The sequence below is a fragment of the Crinia signifera genome, chromosome 4, assembly GCF_055691185.1.
Source record: "Crinia signifera chromosome 4, ASM5569118v1, whole genome shotgun sequence".
NCBI lineage: Eukaryota > Metazoa > Chordata > Amphibia > Anura > Myobatrachidae > Crinia > Crinia signifera.
Genome location: NC_139220.1, coordinates 170,431,792 through 170,458,572, shown reverse-complemented (window position 1 = coordinate 170,458,572; position 26,781 = coordinate 170,431,792). Strand labels below are relative to the sequence as shown.

At 44.6% G+C, this 26,781-nt stretch overlaps 1 protein-coding gene across 1 annotated transcript in view; it reads right to left on the bottom strand.

The window, feature by feature from the left end:
• Positions 1 to 26,781, bottom strand: part of LOC146072459 (chloride anion exchanger-like) — a 71,723-nt gene that overhangs the window by 1,248 nt on the left and 43,694 nt on the right. Inside the window, exons 12-19 of the mRNA XM_083179692.1 lie at positions 17,118 to 17,224; positions 16,214 to 16,283; positions 16,037 to 16,129; positions 15,862 to 15,957; positions 15,322 to 15,561; positions 13,903 to 13,957; positions 10,775 to 10,920; positions 1,879 to 1,923 (exon numbers count right to left, since the gene is read on the bottom strand). Coding sequence (XP_083035818.1) covers positions 1,879 to 1,923; positions 10,775 to 10,920; positions 13,903 to 13,957; positions 15,322 to 15,561; positions 15,862 to 15,957; positions 16,037 to 16,129; positions 16,214 to 16,283; positions 17,118 to 17,224 — 852 coding nt within the window. The remainder of the gene's footprint in view (positions 1 to 1,878; positions 1,924 to 10,774; positions 10,921 to 13,902; positions 13,958 to 15,321; positions 15,562 to 15,861; positions 15,958 to 16,036; positions 16,130 to 16,213; positions 16,284 to 17,117; positions 17,225 to 26,781) is intronic.

The following is a 26,781-nucleotide window of genomic DNA, read 5'->3' as shown; positions in this document are numbered from 1 at the left end:
AATGTGTGCTGTGATGCTCCTGACTGGGAGGGAAAGCGGGTGCAGCAGACTAGGGCCCCCCGCCAGGCCTCTACATCAGGCCCAGGTAAGTATACCCCTCCCCCTCTCGATGACCATGATCTCACTACCTTGTTGGCCCAGGCTCCTCCAACACACCCATGCTTTGGTAATCAGTAACCGCTCCACCCTTGCAGGACCCGCTGACCCATTCAGTGCCCCTGGGTTCATATAGAGCTTACAAGATATACTGGAAGCATAGGTCTCTGTTATAATTCTTACTAGTTTCAGACTGTTCAGCATAAAGCTTTAGGTTTTTCTATTAAGGTAGGGTATTATGTGACACCAGATCAGGGTAAATTAAATAGTACCACCTCTCATTGTTATGGTTTATAGCTGAGCTTTTACTAGGTGCAGGGGCATAACTCCCAGAGGCAATGGAGACTTCTGCCTCCATGCTCCAAGAACTAAAGGGGCACCTGCTGGTTCACAATGGGTTCGAAGTATAACCGCAGCTCTTCCAGTGGAGACCTGCAGCGCACCCACTGCTGCTGCAGAGTTAACTGGCATTGTCTCAGTAGCCCTGCTAAAACCTGCAATAGGGGACAGGACAGTTTTTCGACTAGGACTGCTCAACCTACACTACACTAAGCAACAGTGCACCCACAATTGCGGAGGAACTGTGAGATTGGACACACCAATAAACACTGATTCATTTTGCAGGTAGTTGAACCTTGTGAGTCTAACCCTGACCCACCAGCCATTGTCACATCTTTTTTTAAGGAGAGGTGGGAACCAAATTTAGGCTTGTCTCTGGGCGATTGGGATGAACTTACGCCTCTGACTAGATGTGTACCAGTGGTGCTTTGCCCACAGTGAACTTGCCCTGTGGGCACATCGTCTGGCACCACCACCTACACAGCCGCACACCGCTGCCTGGCAGCCGATGCCCACTGTTCATGCCAATGATCTTCACACTCTGCACACCACTGATCTTCACCAATTGCACACACCGCTATTCCTCCCGCAGGCATGCAACTGATCTCCACCGTCCGCATGCCGCTGGTCCCCACTGCTCAGCTCCTATACAGAAACTGGTGGATATTTGAAATGTGGTGTCAGCCACCAGTATATAAGAGCTCGCAGACTGGCAGCCACAGTTAGCGATTGACATGGACATTACAGTGTGCAGCATAATGTGACATGGGCATTACAGTGTGTGGCATAATGTGACATGGGCATTACAGTTTGTGGCATAATGTGATATGGGCATTAAGTTGTGTGGCATTATCTGTAAGGGGAATTATATAGTGCGGCATAAGGTGTCATGTAAAATATGGTGTGTGGCATACTGTGACATGGGTATTTTGTTGTGTGACATAATGTGACATAGGCATGACGGTGTGCAACATAATGTGACATGGGCATTAAGGTGTGTGGCATAATGTAATATGGGAATTATGGTGTGTGGCATAAAATTATATGAGCATTAAGATGTGTGGCATAATGTGATAGGGGCATATGATGTTTGGCATAATGTGTAAGGGGCATTACAATGTGTAAATAATGTGTAAGGGTAATTAAAGTGTGCGGCATAATGATTAAGGGCATTAGGGTGTTATTCCAACTATTATGTGGCCACACCCATTCCCCACGAAGCCACACCCCTAAATAGTTGGCATGCGCTTTCGCTGCCCACTGTATTTTGATAAGGGGGGGGGGGGGGGGCTCCAATCCTAACCCCCTTGTGCAGGAGATTTGAACTTCCATCAGGTTGGAAAAGACCAAAGTATTTAATTACGATATTAAATTATAGTCATTATTATTTTTTATACATGCTTTTCAATTTGCCATGTTATTTTAAAAGTAATTTCAACTTACCTCAAGTATGTCATTGTAGATGTTTTCTTTTTTAATTTCATTTTCCTGTATTAATAAAAAAAAATGAAGACAATGGTTAAAGACTGCAGCAAATAACTAAAACAAAATGATAGCCTTCCATAAATATGGTTGCGCATAGGGGGAAATTTACTAAGATGGGGGTTTTATTGCAAATGTACTAAGATGCGATGTTGCTATGGGCAACCAATCAGATTCTATTTATTATCTTCTAGAAGGTGCTAAATAAATAAGAAGTGATGCTGATTGGTTGCCCATAGCAACATCCCAACAGAAATAGAATGCCATCTTAGTAAATTTACCCCATAGATTCCAGTGATTTCACAAGTCTACCGCTAAGCAATTCAATGAACTTGTTTAGTTTCACGGCACTTCCCAGCAGATCGTATGTAAATTGTATGCAAATCCCATGTGATATTCGATTTGCATATGATTTGCATACTATTCAATCTGCGATGCGATTTAACACACCCCCACTATCCACGTCAGCCCGAAGCATGGCGAGCGCAGTGTGCACCACGAGGGGACGCGGTATGCATACTCCCAACCTGTTCATACCCCAACTATCCACATCGGCCTGGAGTTGTCTTTATAAAGTGTTTCGAGCCACTGTGCCCGAAGTGTGGCGAACGCAGTGAACCCCGCAAGGGTCCACTTAAAACGAGCCTGAAGCGTGGCGAGGGGCCGCGGAATACACGTCAAGTAATCCATGTCCGCTCGCCACGCTTTGGGCTCGTTTTAAGCCTGCTCTCGACACACTTTAGGCTCGGTGGCTCACCACACTTTATAGAATCAACTCCACGCCGACATGGATAGTGGGGGTATGAACAGGTCGGGAGGACACTTACCGTCTGCGCTCGCCACGCTTCGGGCTGACGTGTGCTAAATCGCATCACGGATGCAAATTACATACAAATCGTATGCACATCGATATTTGCATGCAATTTGCATACTATGCGATCTGCTGGGAAGTGCTGCCGTGAAACTAAACAAGTACCCAATTCAATGGAGTTAACAGATTAATCCTGGGTAGTTACATACTATAGTTACATAATTTATGAGGTTGAAAAAAGACACTAGCTCATCAAGTTCAACCTATATTTGATTTACTGTGGTGCACACATTATAATTTATAATCTTAAAATAGAATTTTATTTGAGACCTAGATAAAGTTATTATCTAACTGTTTTAAGCTAGAATTTTAATATAGAATAACCGATAAACCAAAATGGATGTTACCATTCCTTTCTGTGCAAATTTCATACATTATAATTAAGATAATTAATGTTAATATTCCAGGATAATTTTTTCTGCTTAAAATTTGTCTAACCCTTTCTTATATATCAGTTGAGTCTACCATCACAACCTTTTCCGGCAGAGTATTCCATATCTTAACTGCCCTTACTGTAAGGAATCCCTTCCCTGGCAGGTTATGAAACTAGCTCTTCTCTAACCTTGGGATACGGTCATTAGGTCTACACAAACTAGGTCGACAAGCATTGGGTTGACACCACTAGGTCGACAGGCAGCAAGGTCGACATGGGTTTAGGTCGACATGGGTCAATGTCAGCATGTGTCTAGGTCGACATGGGTCTAGGTCGACAGTTCATTTGGTCGGAACAAGCATTAGGTTCGACATGGGCTAGGTCAACAGTCAAAATGTCGACATGGGGTTTTTCCACTGTTTTTTGAGCCGACTTGTGGCGACAGGTGGTATTTCATGCCCTACCATCCACTAGGGTGTGGTGGGAGAATAAAAGAGCGAAGCGAGGGCATGCAGTGCACTTCAAACTGTGTCCATGTGGATTGTGTCGGCATTCAGGTAAAAAAACAGTGAAAACCCAATGTTGACATTTTGACTGTCTACATTGCCCATGTCGACCTAATGTCCTGTCGACCTAGACCCATGTCGACCTTTACCCATGTCGACCTTGACCCATGTCGACCTACTGGTATCGACCCACACCCCTAACCTTAGGGTGTGTCCGCATGTCCTGTGCACAGTCCTCATCATCTGACTGTTCTCTGTATTGACCCTTATGTAGGGTACACACCAGGGCGACCCGCTCACGATGCACATCGTGAGCGGGTCGTCAGTGTCTCGTCCGACCCGCTCACGGTGACGCGGGGGGGAACGACCCGCTCACGATGTGCACCGTGAGCGGGTCCGATCCGATGGCGACCCGCACCCGGCTGTATGGTCGTCATTGAGATCCTACCTGCAGCAGGTAGGATCTCAATAACGACCGACCGACCCGCGGGACTGCGCATTGGATCGGTATCGGTCCACACCAGGACAGAAAAGGGCCCAATCAGCACACAATCTACATCCAATTGTTTGGAATTGGATCTAGATTGAGGGGATCGGGCCCTAGTCGTCCTGGTGTGTACCCAGCATTAGGGCCTGATTAGTGTTCACTTGCAAAAGCAAATTCTCTCTCTAATTAACAAAACCATGTGCACTGCAGATAGGGCCTAGAACTGCAGAGCTCAGTTCCATTAGAACGCTTGGAGGAATGCCTTCTGGCCCAGGCTATTTATTTATTTTGATTTTGCAAAGTCACTTACAGACTTCTTCCATGTATTGTACCCCCCCAATGACTCCTCTCTAGTAAACAATGACGTAAAGAAAGTATTCAAACCAATGACTTGGGGGCACTCTGTGTGATCGCAGGACCCATTCTGCACATGTGCAGGACAGGTTTGTTTGTGCATGTGCTGGCCCCGAGCCATTGGAATTGTATACAAATTATTACATTTGCGTACAAGTTTGAATGACACTATTATCTGTGTTTTTATTTTCACATAAGTCAGCTGTATATATAAATTATAAATCCAGGAAGATTCATCTACAGCAGGGTTGCCGACCCTCCCGGAATTCCCGGGAGTCTCCCGAAAATCGGGTCCTCCTCCCGGCCCCCCGGAAGGGTGGGCAACCCTCCCGGAATCTGGTTGAGCCCCCCGAATCGCGGCATTTAAATGCCGCAATCCGCGGGTCTCAGAGGAGGGGGAGGGGCTAAAATGGCACAATCGCGTCATTTTAGCCCCGCCCCCTCCATAGAGATCAGTCATTTTGCCTGTTTCTCGTAATGGGGCGGGGCTTAATGACGTCACAGTCAAGCCCCGCCCCCCGATTGGGTAAGGAAAGTCTCCTCTCCGGGCTTCTCCCGGAGAGGAGCATTTATAAGTCGGCAACCCTGATCTACAGAAAGGATGAAATAAGACACTTCACTTTTGAATTGAATCAATTAGCATTGGTTAGCTGCTCTCCCCGGGAAAAGCTCATTTAGGTATTTTTTCCTCACGTGGTAATTTAATGATTAATGCATGCTATCCCACTGAATCCACCTCAAATGCAGAATAAATGAGTTACCCCACTCACTGAACCCCTGCCAGAGCCTTTTTATGCAGACTTTTCCTCGCTGTTCCTGAAGCTGAATGTAAAAGTCTGCATCTGTAGTTTAACGTGTGGGCTCGGTATCTCCATACATTGCTAATTATAATATACTACACAAGAGGGCGCCATTTCTATCATTATCTCTCTTTCTTTATACTGTATATATTGATCCCATTCACCCACAGCTCACAGCTTGTCAAATAACACAGAAATACAGGGGACAGAGCTCCCTTTGCCCACCACCCTATTACTGTACAACACCAAGAAGAGGAGACAGATTTCACGGAGAACACATTCTTTCTACAGTAGGCACCTGCATTCTTATGTTGAAACCCATTTCTGTGCCCCAGCTCCACTGAGAATCAAATGTCTGACAGGGACAGTGTACACTGAAGGCATGTGCCAAAAATTTAGGGGTGTGGTTTCATGGGATTGGTTGTGGTCACATATTAGTATCAGTTCACATCACACCACACCACACAGCATACTTGCCTACCCGACCCTCTCCATGAGGGAGAAAATGCTCTGTTCCTGGACTTCCCTGGTAATGTATGATTGCCATCACCTGTGGTGAAACACCTTTCTTATCAATTACCTAGCTCCCCACAGGTGATGGCAATCATACATTACCAGGGAAGTCCAGAAACAGAGCATTTTCTCCCTCATGGAGAGGGTCAGGTAGGCAGGTATGCCACACAGTGCCACTTCTATACATTACACTACAGCTGCACACAGGCCCAAACTACACTGCAACAGCACACACAGGGCTACAAGACACTGCACCAGAAAACATACAGGGTTACAGACATTGCAGGATAGTGTGTATCAGATACAGTGTGGGTCAGATACAGTGTCATTCAGCGTCATGCATACCTCAGGGTTGCCGACTAAAAAAATCCTCTCCGGGAGAAGCCCGGAGAGGAATCCTGCATTACGAGTTTTGGGGGTGGGGCTTAACTGTGATGTCATTAAGCCCCGCCCTCATTACAGCAAATAGCAGAAATAACTGATCTCCATGGAGGGGGCGGGGCTAAAACGTCACGATTGTGCCGTTTTAGCTCCGCCCCCTCCCCTGAGACCCGCAGATTGCGGCATATAAATGCCGCGATCGGGGGGCTCAATGTGGGTCCCCCTGATTCCGGGAGGGTTGCCCACCCTTCCGGGGGCCGGGAGGAAGGACCCGATTTTCGGGAGACTCCCGCAAATTCCGGGAGGGTCGGCAACCCTGGCATACCTACCAACATGACCCTCTCCAGGAGGGACACAATACTCTGCTCCTGCACTTTCCTCTTAATTAATGACTGCCAGCACCTGTTTTAAACAGGTTATTGGACAAGAAAGGCATTTCACCACAGGTGATGGTAATCATAAATGAAGAGAAAAGCCCAGAAACAGAGCAATGTGTCCCTCCTGGAGAGGGTCATGTTGGGAGGTATGGTCATGTGATTTTAAAAAGTGCGATAATGGGCGAATTTGAAAGTGCAAAAAAATTGCATTCAATTAAATGTCACCCATAGTGTGGATTGGATAAAGGGCTTTATTCTAGTTCACTCTTAGAGGCACTTCCTTCTTCAATGGACAAAACCATGTGCACTGCAGGTGGGGCAGATATAACGTGAGGAGAGTTAGATTTGGGTGAGGTTTTGCTTCAAAGTGAAATCTATATTGCAGTGTAAAAATAAAGCAGTCAATATTTTCCCTGCACAGAAACAAAATAACTCACCCAGATCTAATTCTATCTGCACCTGTTACATCTGCCCCCTCTGCAGTGCACATGGTTTTGTCCATCTGAGAAGGAATTTGCCACTAAGAGTGAACTAGAATAAGGCCCAAAGTGTGTGATGCAGTGTGGGTTACATATAGTGTATGATCCTGTACAGGTTGGATAAAGTATGGGTCGGATACAATTTGTGATAGTGTGAGTCGGAGACAGTGTGGGATACAGTGCAGGCTGGATACAATGCAGAATGGATAGAGTGTGGGTCGGATACTTTGTAGAATACAGTGTGGGCTGGATATAATGAGGGGTGGTCACAGTGTGGGTCAGATACAATGCAGGATGGATACAGTGTGGGTTGGATACAGAGCAGGTTGGATACCATGCGGGATATAGAGCATGCTGGATACAGTGCAGGATATAATGTGCTTTGGATACAGTGCAGGTTCGACACAGTATGGGCCAGATAAACCAATAGTACACTTTCTGTGACATGGGGTGACGGCAGTGCAGGGGTGCTGGTGGTGTACTTATTTCGAGGGTGGCGGCATTTTAACACTAACAATACACACATATACATACCACACAGCCTGGCCCTAACCCTACAGACACACACCATAGCCTATTACCCTAACCATACACCCTGCAGCCTATCACCCTAACCATACACACACCCCACAGCATACAACCCTAACCATACACACACACCCCACAGCCTATAACCCTAACCATACACACACCCCGCAGCCTACAACCCTAACCATACACACACCCCGCAGCCTATCACCCTAACCATACACACACCCCGCAGCCTATCACCCTAACCATACACACAAACCCCGCAGCCTATAACCCTAACCATACACACACAGCCCACAGCCAATAACCCAAACCATACACACACACACCCCGTAGCCTATAACCCTAACCATACACACACAGCCCACATCCAATAACCCAAACCATACACACACACACACCCCGTAGCCTATAACCCTAACCATACACACATACACTGCGCAGTCTGTAACCCTAACCATATACATAACGCATAGCCTATAACCCTAATCATACACACATCCACCTCACAGCCTGTTATATGGCAACGACCCTTCCCCTCATAGCTATGCCATACATTTTTGGTGTCTTCGGCGCTCACTATTCATATTTCGAGTATGGGGGGGGGGGGAGGGGGCAAAGCATATTTTTGTTTGCACCTTGACCCACAACTTGCTAGTTCCGCCTCTGCAATACAGCATGCGGCACCGCTGAGGAAATCTTGTTCTGGTCTCACCCCCTTTGAGTGGCCACAACCCCTTTGAGTGGACACACACCCTTTTCCTGGGTGTGGCCCTCGAATATTTACTGGAAGTGTTAAGTGGCCCCCAGCTGAAATAATTGTCCACCCCTGCTATAATGCCCACTTCTTAAAATACTTGGACAATATTTTCATCCATGCCCTGAATTTGGAATCCAATCTCCCATAGGGAAAGGCTATCATTTATATGCTAACAGCTTAATTGCTAAACCAGACAAATGTGTGGCAGGTATGGAGGAAGTCATATAGTATGCCAAGGCCAGGTTGAGTCAAGTAGAGTCACCAGAAATTGATCAAAGACATTCCAAAAGTCAGCTGCAGACCTTCTTGTGCTAGTTGGATATCACAGATGATTTGTAAGTTATTTTGAAAACTCTAGCAGCTCCATTAACAAAATTGTTTATAAAGAATTGTTCCCATTAACTATCGTGGACCAATGAGGGTGAAGCAGCCTGGCTTGAAATAGGATTGGTATGATGCTCCACTCTGGGGCTAATAGTTCCTGACTTCAGCTAAAGATTCTCCTTATAAATGGATAACTCTAGTGTAGGTGTTGAATGGTCACCAACCATTCAGGGTCATGACAACAAGAGGTGAAAGCTGGCTGAGACCTGACTACATATATAGAGCAATTAACTATATACTACAATATTACAGGAGTGTTGTCGCTGCACTCAGCAGGTTAGCCAGTTTCGTCCTTCTTTGGAATGCTGTGAAGGAGATGCACTGTGTATAAGGTTTTGGGGCGATTTCTGTCAGTGCCTCATATCCACAGTGGCATGAAGAGGAGCAGCAGAGGGGGACTGATCCACAGAAGCACTGGAGCCAGCTGACTATGATTCACCCAACATCAGCTCAAAGTCTGTTTCCTCAATGTGTCTCACTATTGTGTCTCATGGCTGGCAAAACATATTGGTTGTGGAAACTAATTTGATGCATTGGCATGCGGTATTCCTACCAGCAGGCCCGGCAACAGGGGGGGTCAAAGGGGACAGCTGACCCAGGCCCTGACCATCAGAGGGGCCCCAGAATCAGCCACTCATTCCTGAAGTCAGCTGCCCGTACTCGATTGCTGTGGGCGGCTGACACATAACCCCCCCCCCCCCCTAACAAGAATATTTGCGGCTGCGGCGCTGCAGACTCGGGAGGGGAAGCTTCCTGGGGAAGCCTGTCAGAACACGCAGCAGCACGGGCTCATGTCAGTGTGTGTAAGCGCGTGGCGGACGGGAGCTACGTGTTTAAACAGGCATCCCCAGGAAGCTTCCCCTCCCAAGTCTGCAGCACAAATATTCTTGTTGGGGGTGGGGGGGTGGGGGGGGTATTATGTGTCTGCCGCCCACAGCAATCGAGTGCCGGGTGGCTGACTGCAGGGGGTGGGGGGCCCCCAGAAATATCAATTTATGGGGCCCCAAGATTTCTGCTGCAGGCCCTGCCTACCAGAATGGGGAGGGTAGATCAAAGAAGGGGAGTCCTAAGGCATTAGTGTACCTTGGGATTGGGGCTGTACTGTCCCAAGTGAAAGATAAAATAGAAACTACTGTATCTCTGTAGAAAACTGTAGCCTAGGGAACAGTGGAAAAGAGTGCTTTGCTGTCAAACGGCTCATTGTAGCCCTGCATTATTATCTTCTTGGCTAAGAGTTTATACTGTCACAAATCCTTCCAGGGAGATCAATGCTAAAGTGACCTGTTGGGTTTTCGCTTTTCAGCTATTTTGATTCTCAGTGGAGCACAGACATCAGGTTCTACAGAAAGTATGTGCTCTCTGTGAAATTGTTGTTCCCTACTTCATGGTGCTACTGTAAGAATGCTACCGGAGTGATGCCATGAGACCGCTTACTTCAGGGTTGCCGACTTTATAATTCTCCTCTCCGGGAGAAGCCCGGAGAGGAGAGTTCCAGCAGCCGCTCAGGGGGTGGGGCTTAAGTGTGACGTCACTAAGCCCCACCCCCATTATGACAAACTGCCGAATTCACGGATCTCCGTGGAGGGGGCGGGGATAAAATGACGTGACGGTAAAATCCGGGGCGCAGGGGAGGTCCCCCCTGAATCCGGGAGGCTTGCCCACCCTTCCGGTGGGCCGGGAGGGGGTCCCGATTTTCAGGAGACTCCCGGCCATTCCGGGAGAGTCGGCAACCTGGCTTACTTACAATAGACAATGTTCCATTTTTTGGGTGCACATGCCTCTTGTGTTTTGGTTTGTATATGAAGTACGCATCGGGTATTTCCAGACCCAGTGACGCCTATGTATACTACCTAGATGCTCTCCACACAGCCACCAAATACTATATAAGACAATACAGTATATCACACAAAAATTGTTCATACAAGCAAAATAAATCAATTTGTTTGTTTTAAACTATATGTTTAAGTTGAGCTGTATAGATGCTATTTTTTTTATTAATTTCAAATTTAATGTACACATCAGCACTAACAATAGGAGTTACCTTATCGAGCCCCCATCTTAACGCATCTTGCATGCCATGTTTTTCAAGAACATGTAGAAGTGCATCATGAACCGTGACAAAAAACATTGATGTTTTAATATCATCATCAAAAAATGCGCTCCTTTTCAGCTTCTCCAACACGGAGTCTGTAGGGTGACAATTCAGTCAGTGGTTACAACATTTATTGCATTGAAGCACTAAAAATATATACTAGAAGTATACATACATATCTATTATCATACACTGTTGCTTAAGTCACACCAAAGAGCCCCTCTCAGTGTGCCAGATCTCAGGAGACTTGGGGCCAAAAGTAATAAGTGAGATTTTTTTAGGTGTCTACAAACTCACACCAAATCGCACTTGCGATTTTTAAGGGCATACCAGAAATTGATTGTGATTTCTGGTGATTTTTTTTTAGTAATAGAATTGTTACAGGCCAGGTTGTCAGAGCAACCCAAAGGCAGCATGACACAGGGGGGGCGTGGCTCTAGCAAGGGAGAGGACGCCGCCCTGGATCACCATGGCAACTGGGCGGGGCACACTCCCTGATGTCTGCAGCAGCACTCCCTTTATAAGGCTCATTAAGAGAGCAGGGGGTTGCTGCTGAGTTTGTATGCCAGAGCTCTGCTGTGTATTATACCTGTTAGCCTGTGTTCGAATTGTATTGCCATTGCTACAATGTAGGTGATTGAGTCAGTGACGGGTTTCCCCCACTGGATTGCAACACCTAGTAGCAATATTGTAAGTTCAGTCTCTGTTTATTCCTAGCTTCTCTTTTCTGTGCTGGTTTTTCCGTCTGGCCAGTACAGGAGAGTGGAGCAGGATTTGGAAAGGATTGTCATCTTCCTCCAGAGACTGAACTCTGTCACTTCTGTGTATTGGTTTCTGGTCTGGTTCTGGATGCTGCGCTCTGCTATCTTCATCGTCAGTGTTTCAGCTCAGAGTCCACATACAGAGGTTTAGCTCTAATACCATCTGAGAGCAGGTGTCTGGATTGATCTTGGGCACTGGGCTCTGCTGTTCCCTCCTGCAGAGTAAGTGCTTCCAATCCAGACTCCATCCCGTGATTTACTTCCAGCCTGCCTGCGGTTCAAGTGTGTCAGTTTCATCTCAGTTTTACACTTGAACGCAGAGAGAATTCTTCCTGGCTAGGAAGTTCATGGTTTTGTTATTATTAACTCCTTCCTGAGCATTGTTGCTCCCAATGAAAGCACATTACATCTTGCTAGTTCACTTTATCTGTGTGTCTGTTTGTTCCCCATTTGTCCCCAGTGTTTGTCTGTCAGTGACACTCATAACAAGAATGTGCCATTTTTAAGTAAAGGTGCAATTTTATAGCAATGGGAATGTGAGTTTTTTTGCACTGAAATTGGTGCATGGTCCCCCTCCCAAGCATAACCAGACCTGTGTGTTTTTGAGTAGATCCTGCTTCCAAAAATACAGGGGAAAATAGCATAAAGGGTTCCCTGTATCTTTTAAATGAGCACCAGGCTCTTGGACTGGTCCTGGTTCCAAGAATATGGGGGACAAAAGTAGGGGTCCCCTGTAATTTTTAAACCAGCACCGGCCTTCACCAGTCAGTAAGGTAATGCCACACCTGGGTTCACTTTTATATAAGTGCCATAACCCCTAACTGGTCAGCATTGGTCTCTGGGGGATTGGGGACCCCCAATAAAGGAGTGTCCCCACCAAGCTATCCAAGGGGCGGAGGCTATCCATGGGGTGAAGCCCAGGACTATCCCAAGCACCACTGGACAGTGGGTGTCAGGTTAATAGTCCATTTGTTGTCAAATGAAATAGTTAATATTGGGTTTGGAAAAACCATGAGGAAACAGGAAAGGTGTCTCCTACAAAGAAATCCTACGTTGAAGCGTAATTGCCACCAATATTATCATATAGAACTGCATACACTGAAAAGCTGCACCACCATAGGATCAATGCATAAGCCTGGTAAGCTGCACCATATTAAATGGTTACTGAATCATTTAAGTTGGTCAGGTAGTATCCGTAGCTCGATCCTGTTTATTGTGCCTAATTCGCACGTGTGACTCGGAATGGGGTATCGCTGTTAAATGCATTTTTATGAGCCACGGGATGGAATATAACATACAATATGTAGTGTATGAAAAGAAAAATGTTTTACATTAATGTCCAGGCTCTGTACTAGGATCTCCTACCGCTCCCCCAGACTCCCGCACTTGTGCTATATGCTCAGCAGAGTGTGAAATTGTGAATGCATTTGGAAACCTCCCCCAAGATATCCTCTGTTTGGCACTGGAACTGACAAAACTCTAATTTTGTCAGAGGGGCACACACCTTTCCATAAATCACTATTTGGTAAAACATGATTATTATTAGTCCTTTGAATGATTTTTAAAAGTAGGACTTTAAGTACCAAAAAAAGGCCACATTGCATTAATTGTGCAGGATATAGAAGAGTTACAGGTACAGTAGCCCTAATTGTGGCCTCTCTCTGTGTTCAGAAACAAATGCATATCTTTATATTCTATATTCAAAGCTGGCATCATCTATGTGGCTGCTCCTCCCTAATTCGTCCACTACTGATAGCAGTTATCAGCAGTACCAGCATGATATGCACCAGCCTTATTCAAGGAGCTGCAGATGGAGTGCCTCTCAGCCAGCGCCAGGGCCCGCCAGAATGCCCCCGCTGGCTATCACCGGCGGAGAGGTGCTCAATCTGACTGGGACATGCAAGCGTCTCACACGCACGCGCATCCCAGTTTTTGGTCGGCGGGGGTCAGAAACCCTGCCTGTCTCCACTTCAGGGAGACGGGCAGGGTTAGGGGTGGGTGCGGGGAGGTAGTGGGGACCAACGGTGAGCTCTGTCGGAAGGGGACGTGCGAGCGTCTCCTGCACACACGCCCCCTTCCAGCAGCTGGTGGTTGCCGATCTGACTGCCAGACCCCCACTGAATGAGAAGGGCTCTATTTGTACATATATGGATGAAGTAAGATGGAACTCTCCACATGCCCACCCCTATATAGCCCACAGTTCTGTCTACATGCAACGGGAACATTTATTCTACATGCGAGCACCCGAATGTACAGTTTCTCAGCCTCAATTTAATTATTCGTATTTAACCATTGTATTTAGAAATATCCACTTACTGTCAGCAGCTGCAATATACGTGTTTACGTCAACTTTAAGAAATTCTTTTAAAATCTGTAATACAAAAAAGGCAACATTGATTGCAGTCCTTACTATCCATTAATATTGCATCCATTACTACAGTTTAATATATATATATATATATATTGTATGTAGGGTCCGGCACTCCCAGTGTGCAACCGATAAATGCCCGGGTGCCTTCCTCAATTGGATTACGCCAATGTATCTGATTCAATAACAATGAATAGGCGTCACTCCGGGACTTGAAATCAATACGTAGCTTTACTTTAGTGCAGCGGCCAACGCCGTTTCGGAATTACTCCGTCATCAGGGCCAACACCAGGTGACGGAGTAATTCCGAAACGGCGTTGGCCGCTGCACTAAAGTAAAGCTACGTATTGATTTCAAGTCCCGGAGTGACGCCTATTCATTGTTATTGAATTATATATATGTATATACAGGTTGAGTATTCCTTATCCAAAATACTCAGGACCAGAAGAATTTTGGATAACAAATTATTCCGTATTTCAGAATATTTTTATATTGCATTTATGTTGTACATAAATCAAACACATGCAATACACACAAATATATTTTATTTGTGCATGAAAAAAGGGTACTCTTTACCTAGAACGGCGCCCGCGATTGGCATCGCAGGCGTCGGGGGTAAAAAATCGCGGGTACATAAAAAACGGGTGCGACGCGATGCCCGCGATTTTCCCATAGGGATCAATGTTAAAACTGTGATTGGACGCGATTTTACTGTTAAATGCCTCAATGCCCGCGATTTGGCCATAGGAAACAATGTTAAATGGGCCACAGAGCCCTAATAGTGCCCTTGAACTGTGAAATGGCCCCCACAATTGTTAACGCCACCCCACGATCAACGTCAACCCGAAGCGTGGCGAGCGCAGCGGTACGCGTCCTCCGACCTTTTCATACCCCCACTATCCACGTCGGCGTGGAGTTGAGAATAGAATAGTGTGGCGAGCGCAGCGAGCCACCGAGCCCGAAGCGTGGCGAGCAGACGCAGATACCTTCACAGGTAAACGCGTCCCTTCGCGGGCTTCACAGGTGTCCGCGTCGCCATGGACACCTGGGAAGCCCGCGAGGGGACGCGTATAACTGTGAAGGTATCCGCGTGCGCTCGCCACACTATTCTATTCTCATCTCCACGCCGACGTGGATAGTGGGGGTATGAAAAGGTCGGAGGACGCGTACCGCCGCCCCTCGCGGGCTCGCTGCGCTCGCCACGCTTCGGGTTGACGTTGATCGTGGGGTGGCGTTAACAATTGTGGGGGCCATTTCAGACTTCACGGTGACTATTTGGGCTCTGTGGCCCATTTAACATTGTTTCCTATGTAAAAATCGTACATACGGTACATACATACACACACACATAGGAAGAAGGTACTTACCCCTTTCAAAGCTTTCATACCAGTCAAGTCAATAAATGACACTACTCCAAAGTCAAGGATTAAACTGTGGAGCTCAACCTTGGGTACTTGAATATTGAATGGAAGGTCTGCGTTCCAGTCTATAACAATGGGCAGATCAGCTGTATTAACTGGTTGGTCCAGCTCTTCAAGTCTGTTATTGTCCAGTTCTTCTTCATCCATAGATTCTGGATTGTCAAATGGTGCACAAATCTCCCCGTTCTAGAGGATAATATTTTAAGAAAACATATTATTTCTGCTGCGAGCAATTAACCATGTAAGGAGAACAATGTTACAAAAATAGTAGGGGTGAGTGGGTTTGGTTTTACTGATTTTACAGCTGTTGGCTGCCAAATGTTTGAGATCTGAGTAAATCCGAGTAAAACCGAACTCGCTCACCCCTAAAGAATATATAGAATATCTATTATAGTCAACTCAATAAAAGTGTCAAGTATAATTAAAGTATAAAAGTATTAAAGTATAATTTCTGCTTTCATGTGTATATTTCATTCTAGATCTCACCGATGTTACGTTTAGTTCTCCCTTCTTCACCAGCTTCTTGATTTTCATTAGGGCCTTGTTTCTCTTCCGGAGCACCCACAGTGGGTTGAATCCAGCCTTTAGATGGAAATATTGTCATAGTTCATGGATAAGACCTCCTGCTGTACTGACAACATGCAATACATCAAATACTTACAACAGCAATAAGTTTATCTTTGAAGAGATTGCTATTTGCAAAAAAGACAGGAGACGGACATCTGAAAATTTTGATTCCTTTCGGTTCGCAAATCTGTGTATAAAATGAACAGTTAGTGACACATACAGTGTTTGTATACCTTCACATACACAGTCTTTGTCATTTAGTAAGACTTACAGCATTATAGTCTTTTGCATTTCTGTAGATGTCAGTTCCCTCAATATTACCTATCACGGTGAAATTGGGGCTGCAGGAAACAGGAAGATTCTATCATGTGATAATCAATACCTCTATGGTAGAAACACACCTCTCTGACCAGATATAAACTTAGGCAGAAAATGCTATTCATTCAACATGGACCATGTTAGACATTTTATTTCTACAGAATTGAACAGTTATTATCTAAAAACATTGCATCTACATATGCAATAGTATGCACTTAAATTACCTTGAGTTGTGAACATGGGATACATACGGGTGAACGGTGGTCAGAATGCTGACGATCAGGATGCCGGAAGTCAGAATACCAACACTGGCATCCCGAAGGAGTGAATACCTTCTTTGTACCCCTCTAACCCTCATCCTCCTTTCAAGCAGCCTAACCCTCCCCCCACACAGCCTGATCCTAACCTTCCCCACTAGTGCCTATAGCACTAGTGCACCGCTGCCTAAACCTACCCCCCGCCCTGCAGCCTGACCCTAATGCTCCTTCCAAGTGCCTAAAGCTAACCCCCCCCCCCCCCGCAGCCTAACACTAGTGCCTAAATCTCCACCCCATCCCCAGCAGTACACTAGCCCGCCTGCATACTCACCAATTGGGATGCCGACTGTTGGCATTCTGATGTCGGCCTCCTGACCTCTACAAAGTTCTGTCACTGGTCTCCCGGAGGCAGTCGGGATGCCAGCATCAGTATGCTGCATCCTGTGACTATTACTGGTATAAATCCCATATAAACCCTATCGCAGTACTTTCCAAACTAAAAACACAACTAAGCATTTTTATGCAAGTAACACAAAAATGTCAAATGTTCCAGTTTAAAACACGTGAAAGATCATGCAATGGATAATTTCGTGTACTTACAACTGGACACGGAGGACCACAGTGAGAAGTTCAATTCCTACACCAACAGCGAGCCCGAGATCCAGGCCAAGAATTACCGAGGCTATAAATGTCACTACCCACACAAGCTAGAAGGAATAAGAACACTATATTACATCACTGCATTTTATACATTTATACAAGCTTATAAGAAGGACAGAAATCGCCATCAATTGTCTGATGCCATAAGAATGCTAATAAACATTGTATATTGTCTCCGTGGTGCACTTACGGGGGGGGCACCTGCCATCCGTGGGCGGACGGCTGATGTCACAGGACGCCGCAAGTCTAAATCCCACCAGACTGACTTAGATTTGCGAGTATGGTAGAAATCATTTGATGCTTGGTGACCATCGAATGATTTTGGCCCCGCACTCTACGCTGCCAATGACTGTTTATGCAAAAAATCCATTTGCAGTGCGGCGGGGATATTCGCAAAGCAGTGTGGGGATGGGCATTCGCTTGCCCAGCTTTAGAATGCCCACTAAGCAGCGAACTGCTGGTGCTCGGCGAGCCAACCAGAATGACCCCCATAGTGAAGAGTGTCTTGAAGTATAGGTATTCAGGGATTTATTTTTTCATTTAATGGTTTATTTCTTTTTTTAAAGGACATTATTTTACCAATAAATCTGCACTACTTTACTTAGTCCATTTGTATATATACAGTGAGGCGTGCAGTCTCTGCTCACTACCCACTAAGGGGCAGATATGGAGTGAGCAATACATGGGTCTGCGTAGTGTGTGTAAGGAGATGAATGGTTTAATGATTATAAACGGGATGTAAATGTTGGGGCATATCATATGCCTGGTGTAGATGATATGTGTATGCTGCCAATGCAACGTGTCCTTCTCAAAACATGATTTTTCTTTGATTATATTAATTAAATGCTATTTTGCAAATAAGCATTAACCCTGCATCATGTGTTTTGAAAACTGATTATACTGGAAGCTGGATTTGCTTGGATTTCAGTATGATATTAATGCTCTGTAGTAGTTGGTAGAAGTCCAGGAACAGGGCATAGTGTCACTCCTGGAATGGGTCATGTTGGGAGGTATGCAGTTGCTTTTATTGTTATGTGAGAGTCAGTGAGTTAGTGTTGTAATACAGGTTGAGTATCCCGTATCCAAAATGCTCGGGACCAGGAGAATTTTGGATAACGGATTATTCTGTATTTCGGAATATTTTAATATTTCAATTATGTATTTTGAAGTATCTTGCATGTATGCTGTATAAACACATAAAATACACACAAATATATTTTATTACCACATAAAATACACACAAATATATTTTATTTGTTCAAAAAACAAGGTTTCAAAACATGAAACAAAATTTGTGTACTATCTCAGATATTGAATTTGAATGCCAAGCAATCATTTTCTTGCTCATTTATGCCCTCCACTTCACCTCCAAGCACACTTTGAAGATTTGATCATCCATAAAAGAGTTACACATTGTTGTTTACCTTTATCTTTTACGGTATCCGTTATACTGGGAGTCAAGAAGGAGGCTATTGAGGACCTGTAAGCAGAACAAGTACCCGCTACGTGTACATACGTTGCCAGTCACACTGTGAGTAGGGTACGCTCATCTATACCCTCCAGCTTCACTCCCAACAGTAGAAACTAGGTAACTTTGTACTAAGTTTGCATCTAATCAGTGGTCTTTTTTTATTTATTTTTGAGAAAACCACCAAAACAACAGAAAGATTGAACAACATAAACATTCTTGACGGTCGGGGAACTCCTGGACTGATTGCGCCATAGAAAGTTTGGAAAATCTACTCTTTGTATTTCTCTGTGTTCTTTTGGTTATTGGGTGATAACCAGAGATTAGTACGAACTTAAGGCAGCATTGCGCCATAGAAAGGTCTTATCCTATATTTGTTTTGTATACTGTTCATTTTTGTCACCTCCTTAGGAGGACCATTCACAGGAAGCAGGTATTTAAAGAACCATTCTGAAAATGTTCCAATTTAGAGAACAACGGCTCTCCAACTTTGAGAAACTATTTGAGGATAATCCTGATGACATCGAATTGATAGACGAGGATTTGGAAGGGATTATGTCAAAGTTGGAAAGCCTTATGCTGAAGGAGAGTAAAACCCTCTGGGAAGTTATCACATTAGAGAAGTATCTCTCACAAAAATTAATCCCAAAGGGTCTAAAAATTAATAAAACTTCAACCTTCACCACAGCAAGAGAGGAATTTAAAAAACAATGGGAAACCATTGTCAACAAATGCTCCCTCTCTCTAATGGAGCTGATAATTAATGAAAGGAGGAGGGAATTAGAAAAAATAGAAGAAGAAATAAAACTCTATAAGTCATTAGCTTCCCCCTATGCTAAAAGCGAGGAGTTTAGGGTTTTAGAACATACAGTAACTACAAATGTAAGAAAGACAGAAAGAGCCCTTATACAAAGAAAGGTGAAAAAATTTAGAAGGGATAAGGAAGACTCTAATAAAAATCTAGAAGAGACAGAGATGGTAAAAATCACACAAAGGGAAGGAAAACAAAACGATCAGGGACAGAGGAAGTATGGGAACCAAAAAAGAAAAACAACACAAGGCCCATACAGACCTAGACCAAATCGATCCATTGAAAGACCGTATAGATGGAATGAAGAGCCACCACAATACCGTAAAGAAGCTTCTCGTACCACTAGGGACTTCTCACCCCACTATAGAGCCGAACCATATGAATATAGGGAACCCTACCGTACACCACACTGGAGGAAATACACCCAGAGAGAGCCGGCACAACACCATCAAAAAGGAAATAGGAGAACCCCAGAATGGAGGGTTCCCTCTAAAACCTCTAAAAGAACCACAAGGGAACAATACAATGTTCCGGTTGAGTATAAAAACAGATATAGTCCCCTCTTGGAAGAAATTTCCAATACAGAGGATTTTGACATTTGTCATTCCTCTTTTTTAGAGGTGAGTTACACCTCCACCCCCAATATCTAGACCGGCCCCTGAAATATAGGGGCAAAAGGGGAGGGAGGAAAAAAGAAAAGATCCATGTAAAGAAACCTAGAAAAAGAAGAAGGGAGAAAAAAACCCGAAAGGGAGAAACAAAATCAAGTGGTGAGAGTCCCCCTAAAATGACTACTAAGATCTTCAACCTGAGCTCCCATAGTCTATCCCAGGAGGAGGAAAACCTTTTACAAAAAGGCCTCAAGTACGCCCCAACCAATCACATAAATAATTTCGAACTTTATATAGACTTACAGAGATTTACTAGGAAACTAACCCTAAAAAAATTCTTTGAAAAACAAGATCGCATAATGGAGGAAGGGGAGGACGAAGAAATTCGTACCCCATTCAAACCTAAATCCATCTTCTATCCTCAACACTGTAAGGGCCCTTTTTTAGAGACATTTTCAACTCTGGTCTTTAATGATATAAAATCCATTAAAAAGGAGAAAAATACATCCAATCTGACCCTTAAAGAAAAATCCGCCATTAAAACTCTCAAGGAGAACAAAAAAATCGTAGTGAAACCTGCGGATAAAGGGGGGGGGATTGTCATCATGGACGCCAGCAAATATGAGGCTGAGGTAATGAGACAATTAGATGATAGAACTACTTATAAAAAGTTAAGAGGGGATCCCACCCAGAATACCTTCCAAAAACTAGAGGAACTCCTTAGAGCAGCATTAACCAAGAATACAATTTCCTCGGGGGAATTCAAATTCTTGTTAAACGAAAAACCCATTACCCCTGTTATATACATACTGCCTAAAGTGCATAAGAGCCTGATAGATCCCCCCGGTAGACCCATCATCTCCGGGGTGGAGTCTATCACTAGCAATTTGTCCATGTTCATAGACTATCACCTCCAACCTCTGGTGTCTTTGAACAAATCACATTTGAAAGATACCAGCGATTTTTTAAAACTGATTGACTCCATTACATGGAAAAAAGACTACCTCCTAGTCACAGCGGATGTGAGTTCCCTGTACACCATTATCCAACACGATATAGGTGTACAGAGTTCAAGAGAATTTCTAACCCACTCCGACAAATCACAGGATCTTCAAAGTTTTATACTGGAGGGCATATTGTTTATTCTACAAAATAACTTTTTCTTGTTTAACGACAATTTCTATATCCAGCGGACAGGAACTGCGATGGGCACCAGATTCGCCCCAAGTTATGCCAATCTATTTATGGGGGCATGGGAGCTGAATACCATCTGGGCTGATAACCCATTTGGGGCGAATCTGGTGTCCTACGCTAGGTATATAGATGATATTTTCTTTATCTGGGAGGGTGACAGGGAACTCTTGGACTCCTTCTGTAAATATCTAAACAATAACAAATGTAACATCAAACTGTCCTTCGAAATAGAAGCAGAAAGCATAAATTTCCTGGATATCACTGTCTATGTAGAGGAAGGTGCCCTCAAATATAAGAATTTCTGCAAGCCCACAGACTCTGGGACTTACATCCCCTCCTCCAGCTGTCACCATAAAAACTGGCTTAGTTCCATCCCAAAGGGACAGTTTAAACGATTGAGGAGAAACTGTTCGGATGACAAAGTATTCTCCGAACAGGCAATCGAAATGAAAAATAAATTTAGAGCCTGTGGTTACGATGAATTAACATTAGATAGAGAATTAGACACTCTGCAGACAATATCAGCAATACCAGAAGGAGGGGGAGAAAAGGCAAATAAGGATGGAAATAAGAATAATAACTTTACCTATTCGTTCATTACCACATATACAACTGAACATAAAACCATAGAGAAAATTTTTAGAAAGCATTGGAAGATCTTGCAGAACGACCCAATCCTCAAGAAAATCTTACCAGACCGACCGAAACATATATATCGTAAAGCACCAAATATACGTGACAGCCTGGTAAAGAGTAGTTTCTCATCCAAACCCCCTATGTCAAGAATCACATCTAAAGGATTTTTTAGATGTGGGAGCTGCATAGGATGTAGGAACATTAAAAGCAATGGTACCAATAAAATTTCTGAATATACCATCAATGGATATAAAATGGAAATTAGGGATTTTATAACCTGCAGTACAAAAAATGTAGTGTACACCATCGAGTGCAGTTGCAAAAAGCACTACATAGGCAGGACCACTAGACCACTAAAAATTAGAGTGGGAGAACATTTGAGAAACGTGAAAAATGGGATGGAGACACACTCACTGTCCTCCCACTTCAAAAATGTACACAAATGTTCCACTCAAGAGATAGTGTCATTCTGTGGTCTAAAAATTGCCAAAGGTAATGTCAGACATACAGATAACATCACCCCACTGGCAAAATTAGAAATGAATCTTATATTCAATTGCAACACCCTTATACCAGGAGGTTTGAATGGGGATTTCGAACTGAAGTGGTTCCTTGGAAAAAAAAAAAACGGCCACTTCAGTTGGTAAAACCCCTTTAAATGACTTATCCGTCTGCATGATTTATACTTTTCTGAACGAATATATATCCTGTGTTTTGGAAACGTTTTTATCACCTGACACCCCCTCAAATAATTCACCTTCGGCATCACTATTTTATAGATAACATACTCTATAAAAAAAAAAAAAACGCGTATGCAAATTTTATTGCTGTTTTATATAACGAAATTCTGATGGATTGTTTTTTTCTATATCTCTTTGAATAGCGCGGAGTCATGGCAACGGCATGTATACAAATGGCCGCTCCCATCTGCGGATCACAGCCGGATGACTGCGATCCTGAACCTGACCACGCCAGGCGTCCGGAGTTGCGGTCCAGCAACCGGAAATGACGTCAGGCCGGGATCAGGAAGCGTCATCCCTGCACTGTACGCAGAGCATATATAACAATCGGCGGACGGTTACCGGCAACAGTAGCCGGATATCACATCATCATGCCCTCCTACAGCAAAACCGCCCACCACTGAGATCGTTAGTAAAGCGGAATACACAGCGCTGCAGGAATGCTACCCTATGACCGGATGTATATAGGCAGTTGTCATGGCAACCGCTGCTTCCTGTAAACTAAAAACAGACTGTAAAACATGAAATACAAGAGAAAGTAAACTTCTTATGTAACATTCGAAGACATGTAATATGTTGATATGAATTGTATGTTTTAATATGTATTTGTAACTAGCGTTAAGTAATCAGGAACTATGATGACATCACTTCCTGTTTGATAATTATTGGCTGCTCACGGTATAAAGGTATGGCCCCTCACTCTCCTCTGGCATGTCTTGATAAAGGTGTTCGCACCGAAACGCGTCGACAACCAGCGTGGAGAGTGAGCAGCCATCACATCTTTATACCCAACATTGGATGTACGTATAAGATTTTTTCAATTTTTAAACTTTTTAGGAATTTTTTTGCATTTTTTCTGGATTTGTTCCGTTTATTGTGTTTGACCATTGTGGGTCTTGTGAACTGTTTTTTACTGTGGTATTCGACCATCATGGGGATGGAAGATTTTTAAAAGTGTTAATAAATTTTTTATGGAGAAAATAAGTCTACATTGAAATTGTTGAGAAAGAGCCTTAGGTTACGGGGCATTCTTGAGACCCATTTTCTTTTCACTCTGTATGTGCCGGTTATACATCTGGGAGAATAAAACCCAAAACAGATGACCAGCAGTACAGAGCCAAAGAAACCGCTACAGGAGTATAAAGATTTGCCTAACTGTAAGTCAGGGTACGCCATCATTTTTAACCCAAATCTACTCTATCCTCCTGGGGCACAAACTTCCCATTGGGTGAAGGTGAGAGGGATCCGAGAGCACCCAGAAAGATACCTTTACGCACCTTTAACAACACCACTTAGTGTGAGTCCCGGTACGAAAGTCCACTAAGTACACTACTATTCCTCTGACCGAGTAATTGTCCTTCCTATGTGTTTATAGCAAACGCATGGGACCGTATTTGTTATAAGACTACACATTGTTGCTTTTTATTTATTCTATATATATACACTTCGGACGGAGATTGTTTGAAAAAACCACGCACATTTCGAATACAAACCTTAAAGGCAAAGAAACCACTACGGGCCTGGAATTCTTCAGACTAACCGTGAGTGGGGTACGCCTACTTTTCTTCTTCACTATTACAGCACTGAGGGAAAGAAACCTTTATATATGTACCTCACCCTTGACACAAGTGAGTGAGGTGCGCTCACAAGATTATATTCCTACATTAATCACTTTGCTATCCGTCCACTAGTAAATAAAGTTACACATTGGGATTTATTCTTTGTATCTTTCACGGTATACACCACACCGGGAGTCAAGTGGGGGACCATAGAGGACTCAGCAGCAGGACAAGTACCCGCTACGTGCCTCTACATCGCCAGTGATACTGTGAGTAGGGTACGCTCGTCTATGCCCTCCCACTTCACTTCAAACATATTGTGATATTCGATTATTAGTAAGAAAGTCACACACTATTATTCCTTTATTCCTTCACGGTATATACGACACCTGGGAGTCAAGAGGAAGGCTATTGAGAACCTGTTGGCAGGACAAGTACCCGCTACGTGCATATACGTCACCAGCCACACTGTGAGTAGGGTACGCTCATTTATGCCCTCCACTTCACCTCCAAGCACACTTTGAAGATTTGATCATCCATAAAAGAGTTACACATTGTTGTTTACCTTTATCTTTTACGGTATCCGTTATACTGGGAGTCAAGAAGGAGGCTATTGAGGACCTGTAAGCAGAACAAGTACCCGCTACGTGTACATACGTTGCCAGTCACACTGTGAGTAGGGTACGCTCATCTATACCCTCCAGCTTCACTCCCAACAGTAGAAACTAGGTCACTTTGTACTAAGTTTGCATCTAATCAGTGGTTTTTTTTTATTTATTTTTGAGAAAACCACCAAATCAACAGAAAGATTGAACAACATAAACATTCTTGACGGTCGGGGAACTCCTGGACTGATTGCGCCATAGAAAGTTTGGAAAATCTACTCTTTGTATTTCTCTGTGTTCTTTTGGTTATTGGGTGATAACCAGAGATTAGTACGAACTTAAGGCAGCATTGCGCCATAGAAAGGTCTTATCCTATATTTGTTTTGTATACTGCACATATATAGTGCCAGTTACATATCATGTCACCAGTAGTGCTGTTACAAATGTCCCCAGTGAGTTTTTAGCAAAAAAATATATTTTTTTCACTTTCTGGAATGTATGGTTTTCGGAATAATTCAGATAACGGATACTCGGATACGGGATACTCAACCTGTACAGTGTTAATAATATAATTGCAGGTCAGCAAGACATCCTAATATACTAATGTAGATAACTGTCAGTGGGCCCCAGGGCCAGATTAAGGTGTGTGGGGGCCCTGGACAAAATGGTCTGTGGGACCCCCCCCCCTCCGCCAGACGGAGGCATCATCTCCGTCCCCGTCCCCCCTCCGCCGGATTGAGGCATCATCCCCCCCCCTCCGCCGGACGGAAGTGTCATCTCCCCCCCCCTTCCCCATACCTGGGCAGCGTGAGGGTGGGTGACAGGCAGTCAGGCAGCGAGATCTGGCAGCTGGGGTGAGGAGGGGTTCTGCACTGTGTCAAAAGCAGTCATCACAGCCAGGGTCGGGTAGCACTGGCGGGCAGGGGGTCCCTGCGGCATATGTGAAGTCAGCGGTGGGGTCCCTGCAGCAGATGGGAACTAGTTAGTTCCCATCTGCTGCAGGGATCCTGCCGCTGACTTCACATACGCTGCAGGGACCCCCTGCCCACAAGCGCTACCCTCCCTGCGCTGCCAGACCCCGCTGCCTGCCACCCGTGACCTGCCACCGCAGCAGGGGGGTGGCGGGTGTGGGGGCCCCCAGTTGTGTGGGGGCCCCGGGGCAATCACCCCTATCACCCCGTGGCTAATCCACACTGGTGGGCCCCCTCCACTGAGCAGCCATCCTACCTCATCTCCATATCCTACCTTTCTGTGTTTCTAGCATTGCTGTTATACTTTGACCAAAAAGAAAAGGCACAGTTATATGTGTGTGATGCTCATAGATTGTACCTACCTTGTGCTGGTAAACTTGTCCCAAATCCAGCTGCCATCTTTCCAGTGATATTCGGAAAGATGGCACTTGCACACAGGGCCGTTTCTAGACAATTTAGCTCCCAGGGCAAAGAAATAAAAATGCGCCCCCCCCCCCCCAAATATGCAGAATAAATTGCGCGTGCCTGAGGCGCGCGCGGCGAAATATGGGGCGTGGTTTATTTTTAAAGGGGTGTGGCTTAATATAAGGGCGTGGTCTAGCAGGAAAACAATTACCTTACATCTCACTTTTGCAACCTGCATGTCCCGACATTGGTTACCGCAGGAATTGTCATTGTCCTCCCGCACTTTAGTTGGCGGGCTGAAGGCCACACAGTGACATAAAAATAAAAAGGCCCACACAGTGACCTAGTACGCCTCACAGATCAAGGCCAAACAATGACAGACTACTTAAATCATTATACACTATTTATCAGTGATGCCAATTACACATTACGCCGCACACTGTGATGACAATTACACATTACGCCGCACACTGTGATGACAATTACATATTACACCGCACACCATGATGACAATTACACATTATGTCGCACACCGTGATGACAATTACACATTATGTCGCACACCATAATGCTCATTAGATCCCACACTGTGATGCCCATTACA